At 39.8% G+C, this 16,366-nt stretch overlaps 1 protein-coding gene across 5 annotated transcripts in view; it reads right to left on the bottom strand.

Annotated features, from left to right (window-relative positions):
* Window positions 1-3,954: 3,954 nt before the first annotated feature.
* LAMA2 (laminin subunit alpha 2) overlaps window positions 3,955-16,366 on the bottom strand; it is a 383,003-nt gene continuing 370,591 nt past the window's right edge. For 3 of the 5 annotated variants that reach the window (XM_063329631.1, XM_063329633.1, XM_063329630.1), the window contains 7 exons: window positions 16,027-16,139; window positions 14,312-14,501; window positions 11,744-11,899; window positions 8,083-8,236; window positions 7,599-7,729; window positions 6,754-6,976; window positions 3,956-4,227 (listed from right to left, as the gene is read on the bottom strand). In XM_063329631.1, the coding sequence (XP_063185701.1) occupies window positions 4,070-4,227; window positions 6,754-6,976; window positions 7,599-7,729; window positions 8,083-8,236; window positions 11,744-11,899; window positions 14,312-14,501; window positions 16,027-16,139 (1,125 nt within the window). In that variant the 3' untranslated portion in view covers window positions 3,956-4,069. Of the gene's footprint in view, window positions 4,228-6,753; window positions 6,977-7,598; window positions 7,730-8,082; window positions 8,237-11,743; window positions 11,900-14,311; window positions 14,502-16,026; window positions 16,140-16,366 lie in introns of all 5 variants that reach the window. The other 2 variants (XM_063329629.1, XM_063329635.1) reach the window with 2 other exon arrangements.

Raw genomic sequence — 16,366 nt, forward strand, 5'->3', positions numbered from 1 at the left:
GGATGGCTTTGTGTCTATTTATGAAGCATGAAACATTAAATTGATGTTTCTTCCTACATATTTATACCAGAAGTTCAGCTTATATGTACGCTGTAAGACTTGATGGATGACTGGTAGGGTTTTGTCAACAGGAAATGCAGATGATACGAAGAAAAAAATATATCTTAGGTTAAAGATCCAGTGGTCTAGCTATGGTATCTCATTAAATTGATCTGAAAATAACATTTTTCATTGTATAGGATATTTTCAGAGGAGTTTTATAGGCTTTCATAAAATCTTAGACAGCTGAAAACTGCAAGGTCTTCTTTAAACGTTGAAGAACTGGTAGGTATGTGGGGCTAGGGATCTTTCATGGGTCCTTCAGTAGATACGTTCTCATGAAAGGCATGGCATACACTTTTCTTGTTGGTCAGAAATGAGTCGGTGAAAAATTTTACTTGCGTGTACTGAGAAACCCCTCAACAGTCATCTGAGCTCTCCCAGAAGCCCCACAGCTGAACGAGGGACAGCTGGAATGGGAACTGCTGGAGGTTTCTATGTTAAAAGAGAGACAGGAAAATGGTTTGAATTTTAAGCATTTCTTACTTCATTTTTTTCTTGTGCGTTCTAAAGAAAGAAAAATACTGAGCCAGAAAAATGCTTTTTCCCTTTATGAGTTTCTATAAAGAGCCGAAAGTGTGATTTGAGAGAAATAACAAGTAAATTGCTCTCTACAAAGATCTAAGTTGAAATGGTTGTATTTGAAATCAAAACCACAACTTTTTTCATATATAGCAGTTTTTCTAAAGCTGGAGATGAAGAGGGATTTGTCCCATTCAGAGTGAATATTCCTCTTGAGTGCCTAAAAGTGACCTCAGTCAACAGGGTCAATCTTCAACACAGTTTTAAAAACATGTGGATGTGAAGTTTTTAGTTTTAAAGTTTAGTAGCGAAGAGTATTTAATGTGTGCACAAAAATAAAAAAAAAGGCAGTACGAACTTCTGTTTGCAAAAAATCCACCAAAATAAGGGTTTTAATACTACTGTTCTGTGGACGCGTACTAGTTTGCAGTCTTGAATTGGGAAATGACATTGCTTCTGGCACAGTCAGCAGTGACGTAATCTCTAGCAGTTTGCAGGGGGCTCCGAGGCTCACAACCTGCTATTTTGTCTATGAATGTGTTGTACGGCAAAACGTAATAATAGGGAGCTGGGATCATTCCCAGATGCTGTGCCGCGTCTTCAAAGGCAGAAAGCTTTACTAACAGTCCTTGGCGCATCCACTCGGTGATCTACCAAAAGAAATTAGGCAGCTTTTTCTGCTTCCTTTTAGCTTGCCTATTTGCTGAAGTAGCTGTTGTTTCATTTATTTCCTTTAGCAGAGGACGGCAGCTGGTTGAGTCTTTCCATCCGAAAGTTCAAGAAATGTAATAATGTGCATTGTTTCATTGTTTTCGCTCTGTCCCACACATTCCGGCAAGGCCATGCAAGGGAGAAATAATTTAACAGAGCAAAGAACATAAAGGCTGCTCTTTTTTTTTTTTTTTTTTTTTTTTTTTAAATTTCCATTTCTTTTATGCAGAAAATCCAGTATTTGTTTCTAAGGCAAAGACATCTTTATGTGAAAGACCACTGCTGATGCAGCGCTGAGCAGAGCAGTGGCAATTTCCTGGCTGTGAGGCAGGGCGCAGTATTAACTCATGGCATTGTAGACTCTGTTGTTTGACTTTTTCCCTTGTGTCTTCATGGCCAAAAAAACCCCCAAACCCTGGAAAAAAAAAGCTTTGTAAGAAAGTTTGGGTGAAAAAAAGAATCCAACATGCTGAATAGAACCTAGAGTCTAGGAAACACGTGTAATGGGCCAGGTGGCTTGGCTGTTCTGTGCGCTGTGAGAAATTCATGACAATAACATACCTCCCTCTGCAGAAGTGTCTTGGGACTTCATTTGTTCATATTTTTCAACATTTTTGGAAATATTCAACTGTATTTGAAGTGTTACGGCCTGTTTTTCTTGAGCTGCTCAAACCATCCTGAAATATTATAGGGATGAGAGTATGTAAATACAAGGGACATAAAAAGAATAAAATAGAAATACAAGAATATTGCACATTGTGTTTGTTAGTAGCACTACAATGTAGACGTTATAATAAGACGGTACACGTGCCATAATTAGGATTTTTCAGAGACAAATGCACGCTTTACTAATTCTTAGCACTTTGAATGTGCGTAACATGGCACAGCCATTAACTGTTTGTTAACATTGAAGGGCCGGGGCAAGTGAAAAGGCGCCTGCTTGCTCAAGTCAATGACTTCAGGGCTTCACTGCAGCAAAGCGTTTTTCTCCAGGTGCATGTGATGACTGTTAGACTCCCCAAGTCGTTAGAGTGGCAGTACACATAAATTTATCACCATCTCTTTCATGTAGTTTTCCCAGTGTCAAGGTGGGTTTTTTTTTCCATGGCAGTTTAGAGAAACGTTGTATGCCAGAGAGGCCTTTTGTAAAATGCAAAGCACTCCGGCAGGAGGGCTCTCTGGCAGCACAAATTTTGCTGCGAGCCTTTTTTTCAGTCATGTCAGAAATTCTGAAAATGTGTATTGAAGGCTCACGGTGGGCAGGAAAAAAATTAAAACCCCAACTTTTTCTTTTAATTGCATGGTTGCGCTACCTTACTGATAGGTTTTTTTTTTCTGTTGTTTTTCTCTTTGTGCAGTATATGTTCTGCACGTCCAGGCACAACCTTTGCAAAAGCAGAGTTTAACAGCTTGAAAGAATCCATAGGAAAGATAATAGACACGTCAGTGATGATTGCATAGTCCTCTAAAACACACAAAGCACTGAGGAAAATCACCAGGATTTGGCATTTTTAGTGAGAATCCAGGAAGCAACTTTCCTCTCCCCGTCTATGTTTAAACTGCTATCCACAGAGCACTCTCAATTCTGATTTAAGGAAGATCTGGGGTGGCTTCTCCAGTCAGAATTCTTCACAAACTGACAGCATCAACCAGAAGCAGTAAAGTCTAACTTTGGAAGCTGCTTTTACCTTAAGGATTTAATTAAATAGATGACAGTAGAGCTTAGCAACATGTGCCATCCTAATAATCTCTGGGATTCCCCTGTTTCACCTCCATTCTGCTCCAATGCAAGAGTGTCAGATTTCATCTTCCTTCAGAAACTTGGCCTGTAAATTTTGCGATGTGTAACTAACTTCAATGATGTCATGTGTAGCTGGAGAGAGGGGCAGTATCAAACTTTATTTATGAAGAATCATCAAAAAAAATAATTTCCAGGTAAGTGACAGGACTTGGGAGATGCAGTCTGTAAGGGAAGGAGTAGAACCAACATCAAACAACATAACCTCTGTTAAAAGCCAGTACTGCTCAAATGATACAGGAGAGATTTTAGGTGCAACATATTTTCTTCAATAATCCCAGACAAATTGAACAAGCAGTAATATTTTCCTTCCCTGCACTTGGTTCCACGGCTATAGCATGACATACAATTTTGAATTTACCGGTGAACTTTTCATGGGAAATACTATAGTCAGAAATTTTTTCTACAAGCTCTTGGGAGTGATCAAGGCAAACTTCTTTGAAGCAAGGTAGCGTGCCTGTTTCTAATGAAGGAGAGAGGTGTGCACACACACAAGTGCACTGTATTTAGAATGGTAAAGGAACACGAGTTTACAGATCTACCTCACCAGAAGTATTTAGGGAGCATTTCAGGGAGTTGGACTCGATGATCCTTACACGTCCCTTCCAACTTGAGATATCCTATGATTCTAAGTTCTGTAGTAAAGGAACACCCTGCATAATACGTGATCTCACTTAGCAATTGAATGATGAAACATTTCCATTTCAAGCTATCAGGAAAGAGACAGCTAAAAATTATTGCTCTACTCCCTTAATGAAGGGGGTTCGGGGAAAGGATTTGTTCTTGCCTTCTTGGGAGTTACCTTGAAATAGCCATTTGAAAATACCACAAACACTACTTAAATACTTGCATAAAGACATTTTATTATGAATGCAATGTATATATAGATTTTTTTTTCTTTCTTAATCTGAGGTGCTTATATAAACAGCTGAATGACAGTTAGTTTGCAGGGCATGACAGTGGTTGAACACCCTTCAGCTCCAAAGCTTTGCTGAAGTTAATCTCTTGAGGTTTAGCAGTACCCTTGGTGAGCTTCAGAAACCGAATACATCCTTTAAAACGGATATTAGTGGTCAGCCCAAACTGGGTCACGCCATCTGAAGGAGAGGAAAAAAAGGCAAAAAGAATTATGTTAGTTTGAGTTGATACTTTGTTTGCTCTTTGAGAGTCCTGCAGGAGTATAGATGTCCCCAGCTATGTATTATTATGTTTTATTTGCTGTGTATCTTCTTTATTCCAAAAATGACAAACATTATGAGTGAACGTGATAAATGCTTATGTTAGCGGTAACAACCCAGTCTTCTTTCCTTTTTTCCTCCTAGCATGACAGTGGCAGCATCTGAACACATTTGAACTGCCCTTGTAAACCATGTAACTCAGTTACGTGACATAAAGGAAATCAAGGACAATGGCCAAATAGCAGCTTGCCAGTTACAAACGGTGTAGGAAGCATACATGCTAGTCCTGCTGACCTCCACCTCCTCAAGCTATTTATCCACAGAATAACAGAAGGAAAAAAAAGCCAAAATGGGTGCAATTCTCAACCCTAACATCATGAGAAAGTCAGTTCCTCAGTATGGACTTCAGCTGTCATTTGAGGTTTTGAGAGTTTTCAAGCATTCTGATTTGTATTTTTCCTTGCTAACAGTAAAGCCAGGGATTTGAGTACATCTCTTCCACTAAAGGAGGGAACTATTCTAGTGTGACCAGATGATAGAAGTGAAGGCTGGTCTGACCGGGAAGATGGAAATATTTCTCTCAACTGCTTGAAATTCATGGCCCAACTTGTTTCTCAGTGTTCTTCCAAGTGAAAAAGTGGCTACAGGGATGCACTTTGATACAAATCTATGTGACTGATAAAGTAAGGGTTGCAGAAATAACTTTACGCCTGTAGAGGACTGACTGGCCACAGCAATATGCCGTTTCACAAAGGATGAGATGGTTGAATCCATCTGTCCCTCCTTGCACAGAGAAGGGTGATAGTAGGAGATGAGTAATGGCTTTTATGGGTAGCCAGAAATTTATATCCTTGCCCACGCTCTGGTGGCGAAAAGTTTCTCTGCATAGGAAATTCTCCACCAGCTAATTCCAGCTGGTTTACAACTGTTCTGCACTGTTTAGGCAGCCAGGAGAAGCCTCAAGGGGACTGGAAAATGCAAACGCTTACTAATTTTACAAAATCCCGTGACACCGTATTTTAAATTTGTGATGAGGCTGTCTAAGTATTGGGACTGTTAAAACAAATCTTGGATGAGCTAGACTAGACAGCAAGAGAAGCGTGAGCTGTTTAAATGTGCATGCAATTTTATTAAATAATTCCATAACTTGCCATGTGGCTGAACTCAGGAATATCACTTCAACATGATGTAAGCGTAGGCTTGTTTTGTACAGATTGCAGTGTTACTTCCATTTGTTTCTCCTGCTATGTTCAGTCCAGAACGAGACAGTAACTAATTCCATCTGCAGTGTTTCTTTAGTGCTGGCTCCTATGCTCTAATCCTGTTTTGTTATAAAAAGGCTGCTACAAAGCTGTTTTCCTTCTGGCACAAAGTTATTGGTCCTTATCGATAGTCACTGTGACTGAAGTATAACTCTCATAGCTCAGCATCAAAACATTCCGGAGCTTGAGAGAGAAGGCTTCTTGGATGCACTGTTATCACGCATTAGAATGGAGGGGGGGAAACAACTTCCAGAAAATCATTTAGGAATTAAGAGGCATCTTGCATTTGACCTCAGTATGCACTGCAGCAGGCACATACTGCAAACATACTCAGCTTTTTTATTTTGCAAACTAGAGAGAAACTTTATTACAAATGCAACAACACTGGCCCTTTGCAAACATCTGAACTGTGTTCTCAGAAAGGAAGCTGCTATTAGATAAACTTGTTGATTGTCTACGAACAGATGAATACTAGCATTCACTAACAGCTTAGTGAAGATGAAGCTAGCTGCAGAGCTCAGTCCAGTTCTGGAGCCTGATCAATTACCTCTGAACGAAGCAAGTTCTCCTGAGGACTTCCAGAACAGCAAATAGCAAATTTGTTTTGTTTTGGTTTTTTTTCCTTTACAAACCACCAGACCACGAGCAAAGACATTCATCAGAAAGAGATGGTGTCCTCTCACCTCTCTGTGCAAGCTGTGGTCCACGTGTCCACCTGTGGTCCTCAGGTTTTACAGGCTGATTTCCACAGACAGTGCCCTGCCCCAGCAAGGGCATATATGCACTCTTTAGTTAAATTTAAATTTGACATTCTTAAGTTACATTTAAAACCGCCAAATGCTGTAACTAGTGAAACATAAACACTTCTTTTTAGTAACAGCCTAACAGTTAAGAGGAAGACTCCGTGTGTGTGTGGGCAACAGACGGCAGAACATCTGCCTGCTCCTCTGTAACAGCACCTACCTTTGAGACGGGGCAGGGGGATCTGTGGGAGTCCCTGGCTGCTGCAGAACTTCTTGTTCTGAAACGCAGCTGGATGCAGAAACAAGCACCCATGCCAACTGATGCAACCTCGGACAGTCTTACCCATCATCTTTAGCATACTAGTTTCTAATTGCATTTAAGACATTACCAAGGCAGTGTTGCTAGAACGTAAAGCATCATCTGTGTGTCAAATGCTCACCAGGATATCCTCCGACATAGACAGGGTCGTTGGTGTCTGCTGAGGTGGAGGCCCTGTTTGGGCTGTTGCCGTCCACCTGTCTGCCATCCACAGTCAGCTCTAAGCGGTGTTTGATCTTGTTTGCAAGAACCTTGTGCCACTGTCCGTCACACAAGCTGCCTGGTGCATCGGGCTCATAGATAGCAGAGAATCGGCCTGCACCATTGTCAACGTGAAACATCACCTGGAAAGCGTGACAGGGAAGTTCTCAAAATGGTTCTATAGTTATTTTTTTGTTTGTTTCTTTCTTTCTTTTGTTTATTTAAAGTCAACATGCTCTGACTGCCCACACTAAAGCTCTAATTTAATACCAGACTCTACGTGGATTGCTGTCCTTCTGGGATCTGGGTTATGTCACTGAGAGAAAACACTAGTGGAAATATGCAAAATTTTTGTATACATTGTCATTTTTCCATTTTTTTTGTCTTAGTTTTGAGGTGTTTCACACCCCCACCCCAAGATCTTTATAGTGATAGATTACTGACTTGTTTTCCAGACTGTGAAGGAAAAGAAAGATACACACAAGAAACTAGTATTATTAATGACAAAGCCTTTCCTCAAAACTTTTCATATTCTCACTAATTTAAGTCCTGATTTTGCAGTTTTAGGAAACTCAAGTGTTATAGAATCTTTTAAAATATCTTTGTAAAAGTGCAAGGCCCTCTTGAAGTGGCAAGTGCTGCACGGAAGGAGAGCCCCGATATTGACTGAGACACCTTGAGACTGGTATTGTAAACTTGCATTTAAACTACCTCTGCTTTCTAAAAGCAGTCTCTATAAAGAGCAAAAAATGCTTCACTACTCACCTTTCCGTCAACTAACTCGATGCCCAGCCCATCCATTTTTTGGCTGCTGACTCCTAGGAGAACACCATTCGTTCGTGTTGTACGGAATTCAAATTCCACGAGCAGGTCTGTTCCCACTTTGTATGCACCAACTTGGAGCGAAAAAAGGAAGCATAATAAAGTGAAGAAAAGCATTTTTGATACATTATTCCTAATAATCACACAAAGTGTGTTGCCAGTTATGCAAGATAACTAACTCAGCATCATTAATGCACTCCATTTCACATGAAATCATGTAAGTAACTGTTATGGTGGCTGTGAGACCTTGTGAAAAGCCATATAGTCTACCCCTAGGCAAGATAATTAAAAATGATGAGTGAGAGTTTCAAATATTGGTCTCACTTTGCCTCCAGCCAACGGGAGTTAGGTAGCACTGTGTGTTTTTGAAAGCAGCATCTCCTCTTTCTCTACTCATTGCAATACCAGCAGAATTGCTGTTCGTTACCTGTTTTGGCAAAGCCTGTTCCATCGAAGTATGTTCCTTTCTGTGCAGTGACAAAGCATTTTCCAACATTGAAGCTGGAAGTTGGATTATCCAGGTCAACAGGTGACTCTGTCATTTTAAAACTTCTGATGCAGCCGTCGATGCTATAGGTGACCTGCAGTCAGTATTTCAACCAAAATGTGTAACTGTGCAAAGCAGGCTAAAATACTCAGAATAAAGGCCTAAAGTAAGTCATGAAAAACTATCCTTCCTCTGCTTCTCTGCTGGATTTATGGAGCTGAATAAAACTTGAATTTTACATGGCTAATCCTTAATATCTGATTGTAATTGGAATCTAATCTCAGTTGTACTGAGGATGAATTACATTACTTTTCAGGGATGTGATCTGAGTCACATCTATTTGGCTTAATGGAGGGAACATAAAATAATATACTGCATAATGAAACATAGCAAATTACATCAGCAATGCAGGAATTTAATGGCCTATACTTTACCTTTTTAATTGACTAGGTTATGGGGTTTGCGAGTAGATGAAGATACTGGATATAGTTCTTTGGGCTGCTGGTAATTTTACTAGGGCTTTTTTTTTTTTTTCCCCTCCTTTAATCACTTTACTATGGGCCTAATGTTGCATGGTAAGACAGAGCTAATGCAGGTAGACAGCTACTAAAATGAACAAAGCCCCTGCGTAAGGGTTGTTGACTGTACATAGTTCTCCATATAATAACCGTAGGTAGGTCTGGTGACCACGGTGACAAGGGCCACTCTGTTGGCCAGAGAGGCAGGTGGAGGTGTGGGATGTGCTCGGGCTTAGGGAGGCTCCTGTGCAGGGTAGCAAACTGCAACTGCAGTTTGGCGTCTGCACTGGGAGCACGTTACTGCGACTCCGAGCGGGTGGTATGTGCACACTGAAGCTGGTGGTGAAGGAAATGCGATCCCGCCTGGGGCAGGAGCGTGGGGCTGCCCGGGCTACACCCCGAGTTGCCCCAGGGCTCATCTCTGTGATTAGCACATCCCAGTGGGACCTCTGGGAGCCACTGGCATCTCCCCCAGAGCTCTCCCTCCCTTTCCTCTCTGAGGTGTGCAGAAGCTGCATTTTGTTTCTCGGCTTTAGGCAAAGGCTTTGATCTTTGACTTATAGTTAGGAAAATTTATCCCTAATATCAGTGGGAGAGAGGAAAATGATAAACTTGTACTTTGAGGAAGAAAAGGAAGACGTAAGAGGAAGCAATGCAGGAGGAAGGAGGAAAATAAAAATCAGCATACAGAATACAGCATAGAAATATGTACAAATACAGAAAGGAGAAAGGCACACCCGCAGAAAGAAGTCTTGACTCTTGCACCCTACCTCCTCTAATAATATCCCGACTAGTAATTTGAAAGAATTTCCAAAGAATTTCTTTCCTTGTATATCAAAGCTGAATGTACTGTGTAATTATATAGCTTATTACTGCTAAATACATCTGTACAAAATTTTCATGAGAACTTGTGCAATATCAGTGAATAATTTCAGTTCTGAGCTGAGCAATGCTTTCTGTCTTCATAAATAGACCTTTTTCTGGTTTCTAAGTGAAAGTCATCTCCAGATCAACAACTTTTGTTACCAAAAAAGAAAAAACGCCACAAAAGAAAACAAATCTTGCCACCTTCACTGTGAGAATAAATCATAGCAATGCAAGATTTGTAGACAACTCAACAACATTCTCTAACTTTAAAACTTCACCTTCCCTGTGGAAAAGCAAATCTGGTAATGCTTTAGTATGGTAACTGGCAATATAACATCTTTTGCTGTAAGCAGAGTTTGGAGTGCTTAAAATGTGACATCTGCTGAAGCCAAACAAGTAGGTATCAGTCTTCTGCACTGAACAGGATGCCAGACCACCTACGGTTACGTGTTAGATTAGTGTCTAAAAAGGGTGATGTGTGTTTAGCAGAAAGCCCTAAGATAATACATGCTTTCAACTCACTTTGCTTCATGAAGCCTACAACACAACACTCTTAATACATCAAGTGGTGTATTTTACTGAGAATGATTGAAAGGCGAGCACTGGTTTTTACCTTATGTGCATGACATTTGAAGTTACAACTTCATTTAAATCCCAAAGCACATAAGACTGTCAGGATCTGACACGGCTGTTATTGCCCGACTGAGCCATTTATCTGTACGGATTCCCTCCATTACTTCTGACAAGGAGCAGTAGGTAAGGATTTAGTATTGCCTTTCTCCCTAGATTAGTATTTGTAAATTGCAGATGTATTTCAAAGAGCATAATTTGATAGTATTAGGAGTTATATTTTGTGGGCAGTTAAGTACAGCTTTTGTTTTTCAGTGCCTCAGATCTGGTTTGGTAAAGCCAAATGATCATTAGATTTGCCTCAAGTCGGGCTTTCTGCACAATTCAAAATGTGCTGAGAAATATGATTTTACAGATCAGTTTTCTCTATGGAATATGACTCTCAGATTTAGAGTGGTAACTCTTTCTCTTCATTGCCCATCCATGAATTATTATAGTGACTTGTTTAAGCAGGATCTAGGAATTCCTTTTCTGTAATTATTTTGTCCACCCCAACTGGTGGACTCTTGCCTGTCTATAGACTAGTATTTGCCATTCCATAATCATTTTACTACAATGGTATTTACTCATGTGCACTTTCTTTGAGAGTCTGGTTTGTTTCCTTGCATGAATCTGTACTTTTGCCTCCTCTTTGCCGATTCTGTATAACCACCCAGAACGAGCCTAGACATAGCTGCTACTGACATTCCAGTCATTTGCACTGTGCTGCACTATATGCCTCATTTGTTGCTTTTTATAAGTAAATTCACTCAAGTTCTGGTTTCTGCTTTGAAAGACCCCTCTGCACAGAGAAAAAATAATGCAGGGAAGAGTTTTTCTCCAATTCTGATATTGGCATATCCTGGCGGGTAGGAGGGCAGCAGGAAAGTGAGGTGACTGACACGGAGTTGTGTGGATAGATGCAATAAATGGCCTGAGTGAGGGAATACAGTGTTCCTAGTTAATTATGCAAAGTTTAGACCAAAATAATATTCACCTCTCTGGGCTGTCTGGTTACGAGGGTATGTTCTGTGCCAGCATGGAAGCTGGGCATTTAGACTGAAACAGTGACAAATTGATATATGCATATTTGATTTGGAAACAGGAAGAGGACAACAGAGTTTTCATGGCCTTACTTCAAAACACATTCTCGCCTAGTTTAATAATAACAACACAAAACCAATTACTACAGTAAGCAGCTGTACTACTGGGTACTTTGTCCACGGTAATTTTGGCTTCTACTGCTTCTCTTAGGAGACACTTTCACTGTTCATTAGCACTTAATAGCTAGATGAATTACAGCCAAGAGAAAGGACAAGTAGTATTCAGAACCTTAAACTCTAGCTGTGCAGTGACCCAAGCGGATGTAAGTGTACGTATCTTTCTACTTTTCCATAACAGTAACTAACTCAGCTATTTCTCATTCTTTTCATTAACTGGGTTCTGAGTCAGATCTTTCCACTGAAAGAACGTAGTCTACCTCCAGTAGGATTCATAATATTAATATTCTTGGGTAGTCTTGGGGAAAAGCAAAACAAAACAGACGACACTGGTACCAATCGAGACATATTTAAGGACTGTAGGGTAATTTAATTGAACTTGCTTACCGGGCCAATTCTTCTAGTTGTGTAGTTAATGGGCAATCCTCCAACATACAGCATTCCTACAACATCCAATATATCAGCCTTCTTGGGGCTAACAGTTCTGTTTGAAACATCATCTACTATAAGGTTTCCTTCTTGCTTGGTTCGAATGACTTTAATCTAAAAAGACACACAAATGCAATACAATTACAGATAGTTTTCTGACAACAAAGCGTTTCCAGATTGTAACTAGCTTTATAGTCCAAAATATATAACAATACAGGAGAAAGTAGTAGGAGTAGCTAAGAGAAGTACCGTGGCAGCAACTGTGGATGATGTTCATGGAACAGAGCTTCAGCACAAGGTCTTATGCAAACATATGACTGCCTTTTAATTAGCTCTAGGTCAGGAGGCATCATGACTATTATTTATCAGAATTACTGAAAGGGCTTGGGGTTCCTTTACTATCAGAGGCATGCTACAATATCGTTTTTCCTGGAATCAAGTAGCAATTTTAAATACTGAGAATAGTAAATGCTGAATATTAATGGCACTGGTGGCAAATCTTTACTGCAGCACATGTTTGCAGACAATATTGAGTTTATGATTCCACTAGTTTGGACGTGCCTCAGATCATAGTTCATGCTAGAGTAAATATAATACCAACTATGTTCTGTTAGTGTTACGGCTTTTGTTCAGACAAATGGGCTGTGAATCGCATGGAGGAAATGCAATTGCTGAAGAGTTGAGGAAATTCTACCCCAAACACCATAGGCCAGTTTCTTTCCAAAGGTTTATACTGAAATCTCTACAAATCAGTATAATGATGGGTCTGTATAAAAAAGGGATAAATGTAAAATGCAACAGGCACATCGGCAGATTTCTAAACAGCACAATGGTTAGTTCACCAGGCTAGCAAAGACAGAGCTACGGCATTTTTTTTGGCTTTTCCTTAACATGGCTGCTCCTGCTTCAGTGTGGCAGCACATCTGTCACGCAACGGGAGTGACTGAGCACTGACAAGGGGTGGACTGAAGGCGAGGGACTGAACTTGGTGTTTATAGACAACTGTAAATTTGAGATGGACGGTTACGCCCTGGGCAGAAGGAGGGTTTGGTGACTGAGACTTGAGCTGGCAATAGACAGTCTTACAGAGGACCTAAAGAGACAGCAGCAGCATGATGTGGCTTCTGTAGGTCTGATGGACATGTTTCAACCTAAACCATTTCAAATGGAGAAAAGGTTCTCACTAAAAGGATTATTTTAAGGACAACCCCTTGCTTTCTTAAAAACAACCTCTTGTATTAAAGAGGTTACCCTTTTCCTCCTCCAAAATAGACTTCCTTGTGCTTTTTGGAAACTGCAACTGGATTTTATCTCCGTTCTCTCCTACAAAAATGGCACCTACAACAAGGGTCCCTCTCTCGCAGAGTGCCAAGCCGCATGCCCAAAGAGCATAGTCTTGCGTTAAGAATATATGCTTCAGTTTGTTCTCTTAGAATATAGAGAAAATGGCTAAAAGGGCAAAAAATATTTCTTTCTTCTTTATCTATAGAGTGTTTAGCAGAAAGGGGCCATGGTCCACTGCCAGTGCTCCTAGGCATTATGTAAAACAGATAAATATGACTACAATTTTATTTTTTCCCCTTGTGAAATACCTTGATTTTTTTAGAGACTCACTATCATCAAAAAATTAATGAATAAAAATCCAGTGAAAATAAAATTCCTGTGGAACAGGATGGGAATGAAGCAAAGAGGGACTAAGTATGACTGCAAAGAGGGTTTGGTAAGAGCAATTGAAGCATAACAGAAAACTCAATGAGTTTTCTTCTCATTTGGTGATAGAGATGTGGATGGTGAGTTTCCAAATATCTGTCCAAAATATAATGTCTCTTATAGTACATATCTTGAATACATGGTTACGTATATTCTTTTCTTCTGTGTCTTTATTGGTGCCCTCAAGCATGTTACCTAATGAATGTACTATGTGTCTGTTGTCCTTGGCCCAGTAAATACTAAACTTCATGGTTGTGATATTACTCTTTCGCTTACCACCCGGAAGCCACAGGCATTTTATATAAATGCTTCCTCTCATAAAGTCACAGAAAGGGCTCCCAAATACATCCATGAATATCATATTTATTCCCTAATGAATTGAATTAACAATGTAGGAAAGATTTACTGAAGTCTTTTTTTTTTTCCCCTTTTCTTTGTTCTTAGCATTATGGCTGAACAGTGACATTAATTAACAAAGAAACAACTGGCTTTAATGATGTATTCAATCCAATGAGCTGATACTCACCTGAGTGGCAAGATGGAACATTTTCTGCAGTTCTTTACCATACATGGGACTTACTCTAAGTATGTTCAGAATGAAGGGCAGTTTTCAAAGAAGATCAGCATGAACTTTTTTGTTAGTAGAATACGTACCACGTACTCAACAGTGCATCCGAAAGCACAAATTTTGCAGACTACAGAAATGCCTAGTTGTAAGGTTTAGCTTGTATAGACTACATTTTGCAAATATCTTAAGGCAAAACAAAGCTCACTCTTAGCATTACAAAGAATAATTTAGCATAGTGACTATTCTACCTTGTGCCACCGGCCATCATTTATTTTGTTGGAAATCATTGTGTTGGTGTCTCCACTCCCCAGATCATAGCTGAAGTAAGGCAGCCCATTCTTTAGCTGGACTGTAGCAAAATCAGCATGGTTGATGCGGGCCATATAAAACATCAAGCCAGAATCAGCCGTTGTTCGGACTTCAAATTCAATTGTAAGTCTGAAAATCAAACAAACAAGAAAACAGAAACGAAGGAAAAGATAGTCAGGGTCACACAGTAGACAAATTTATCTGCTTTACCTGTTTGTGTTTCTCTAACAAAACTTTACATTTAGTGGTCCATTTATTTGTCCACCAGGGTTTAAGAAAAATAATTTGGCTATATGCAAACTTTATTTCACACATATCTGATCCCTCATATGTGGGTGTTCATCAGTCCCTTTCCTGTGGAAATACAAAAGTGCAACCTTGGCACAATTCTCAGCTGCAGCTGTAGTTGCTAGAAAAGCCCAGCACTTGTAAAATTCCAGCAGTGTTATCTGTCATCCACACACGTAATGCTCACTAAGAGGGGCGAACTGTAGTGACAGCTGGCAAATGTTGAGTTTCTAATGAGTTGTATCGCCTGAAGACAGGTTGCAAAACTTTTAAAGATGCAGAGAGAAGAGTTTACGATCAGGATATAAAACACTTATTCTGATTTCTCCCAACTGAAAATGGGAGCGTATCTCGTCGGAGGTCTGCTATCCTGTGAAAAACACTGGACCCTTGGACAGAATGGTAATGTCAAAAACCTCCCTCCAGCAAAGAACCTGGGAAGAAATGATTTAGATTATCTAGAAGCTAAGGTTGTACTGGCAGCACATCACTAACCTAGCTGCAAAGTCAGTACCTGAAAGTAGCTGATAATAGAAACATGAAAAATCATTGCATGAAAATGATCAAGCCAGGATTCTTATTTGAAAAGAAGACAGGCAGGACTGCAGGATTACATATTTCTTTTAATTAATCTCCTAGTTTTCTAAAATTAGCATATGTGAAAATATGCAGTACAGCATCTTCATAAGTAAAAATAGGTGTGATGCTGGTGTACGTGTAAACTACAAGGCAGCAAAAACATTTAGTGGTGTGTGAGATGGCACGTTTTTTAATGATGACGTGCCTTCAGAGCAAAAATGAACAATTTACAAGTTATAGCTTCACAAGTCCACTGAAAAAAGCTGTATTTTTATAAGTAGCTCTGTGAATTCCTTTGTATATCAACATGTATATGTATATATTGTTATACTTCGGGAGAGCAATGTCATTTTGCCTGTTTAGTGTGCAAGCTTCATCTTAACTATTGGAGGAAATGCGAAAAAAAGGTTTGCTTAGTACAAGAAATTATCAAGTTACTGAACTGAGAAACTTTCTTCTGAAAAAGCAACCTATGAACTCAGTTGCATGACCTGGTTCCATTCTTCTGTTTGTTTGTCTGCAAATCAGTCTGGGATCTGTGTGCGCCCAAACCTTTACAAACAAAGAGGTAAACTGCTTTTGTGAGAGCTACTTAGGTGGGCACTTCATTACCTAGATTTCATGCTTTAATGCTTGTTATGTTTGCTTAATGAAATGAATTAGCCATGGGACGTGATCTTTTTCAGATTACGCCCATAATTTTGGGACTTGCTTTTGAGAATATTAGAAGGGGCATTTTATTTTGACATTACTCCATCAAAACTCATTGCTGAAAAAAGCAATATACCTGTTTTTCACTTTGGTGTCATCAAATGCAACTGCAATGTGGCTGTTTCTTGAAAGACCAAATTGCTTGCCACCTTCCAAAATGGCGGGTTCTGTGTCAGCGGCACAGGAGTCCTGCAAAATATACAGCAATCAGACAAACTTCCTATTTTCTATCTATCTGTCTCAGCTGCACACATGCTGGAAGTCTTCCAAGCGCTCAGAAGTTAGAATATTCCACCTAGTCCGCACGCTGGCCCTGCAGTTTTCCAGCGTGTTGATGTCTCATCACACCAGCTAAAGTTATAAACCAGTATGACAGGAACTTGGTGTAAAGGCAGAGCTCAGTAAACTGGTTGTAA

This window comes from Chroicocephalus ridibundus, chromosome 3 (assembly GCF_963924245.1).
Source record: "Chroicocephalus ridibundus chromosome 3, bChrRid1.1, whole genome shotgun sequence".
Lineage (NCBI taxonomy): Eukaryota > Metazoa > Chordata > Aves > Charadriiformes > Laridae > Chroicocephalus > Chroicocephalus ridibundus.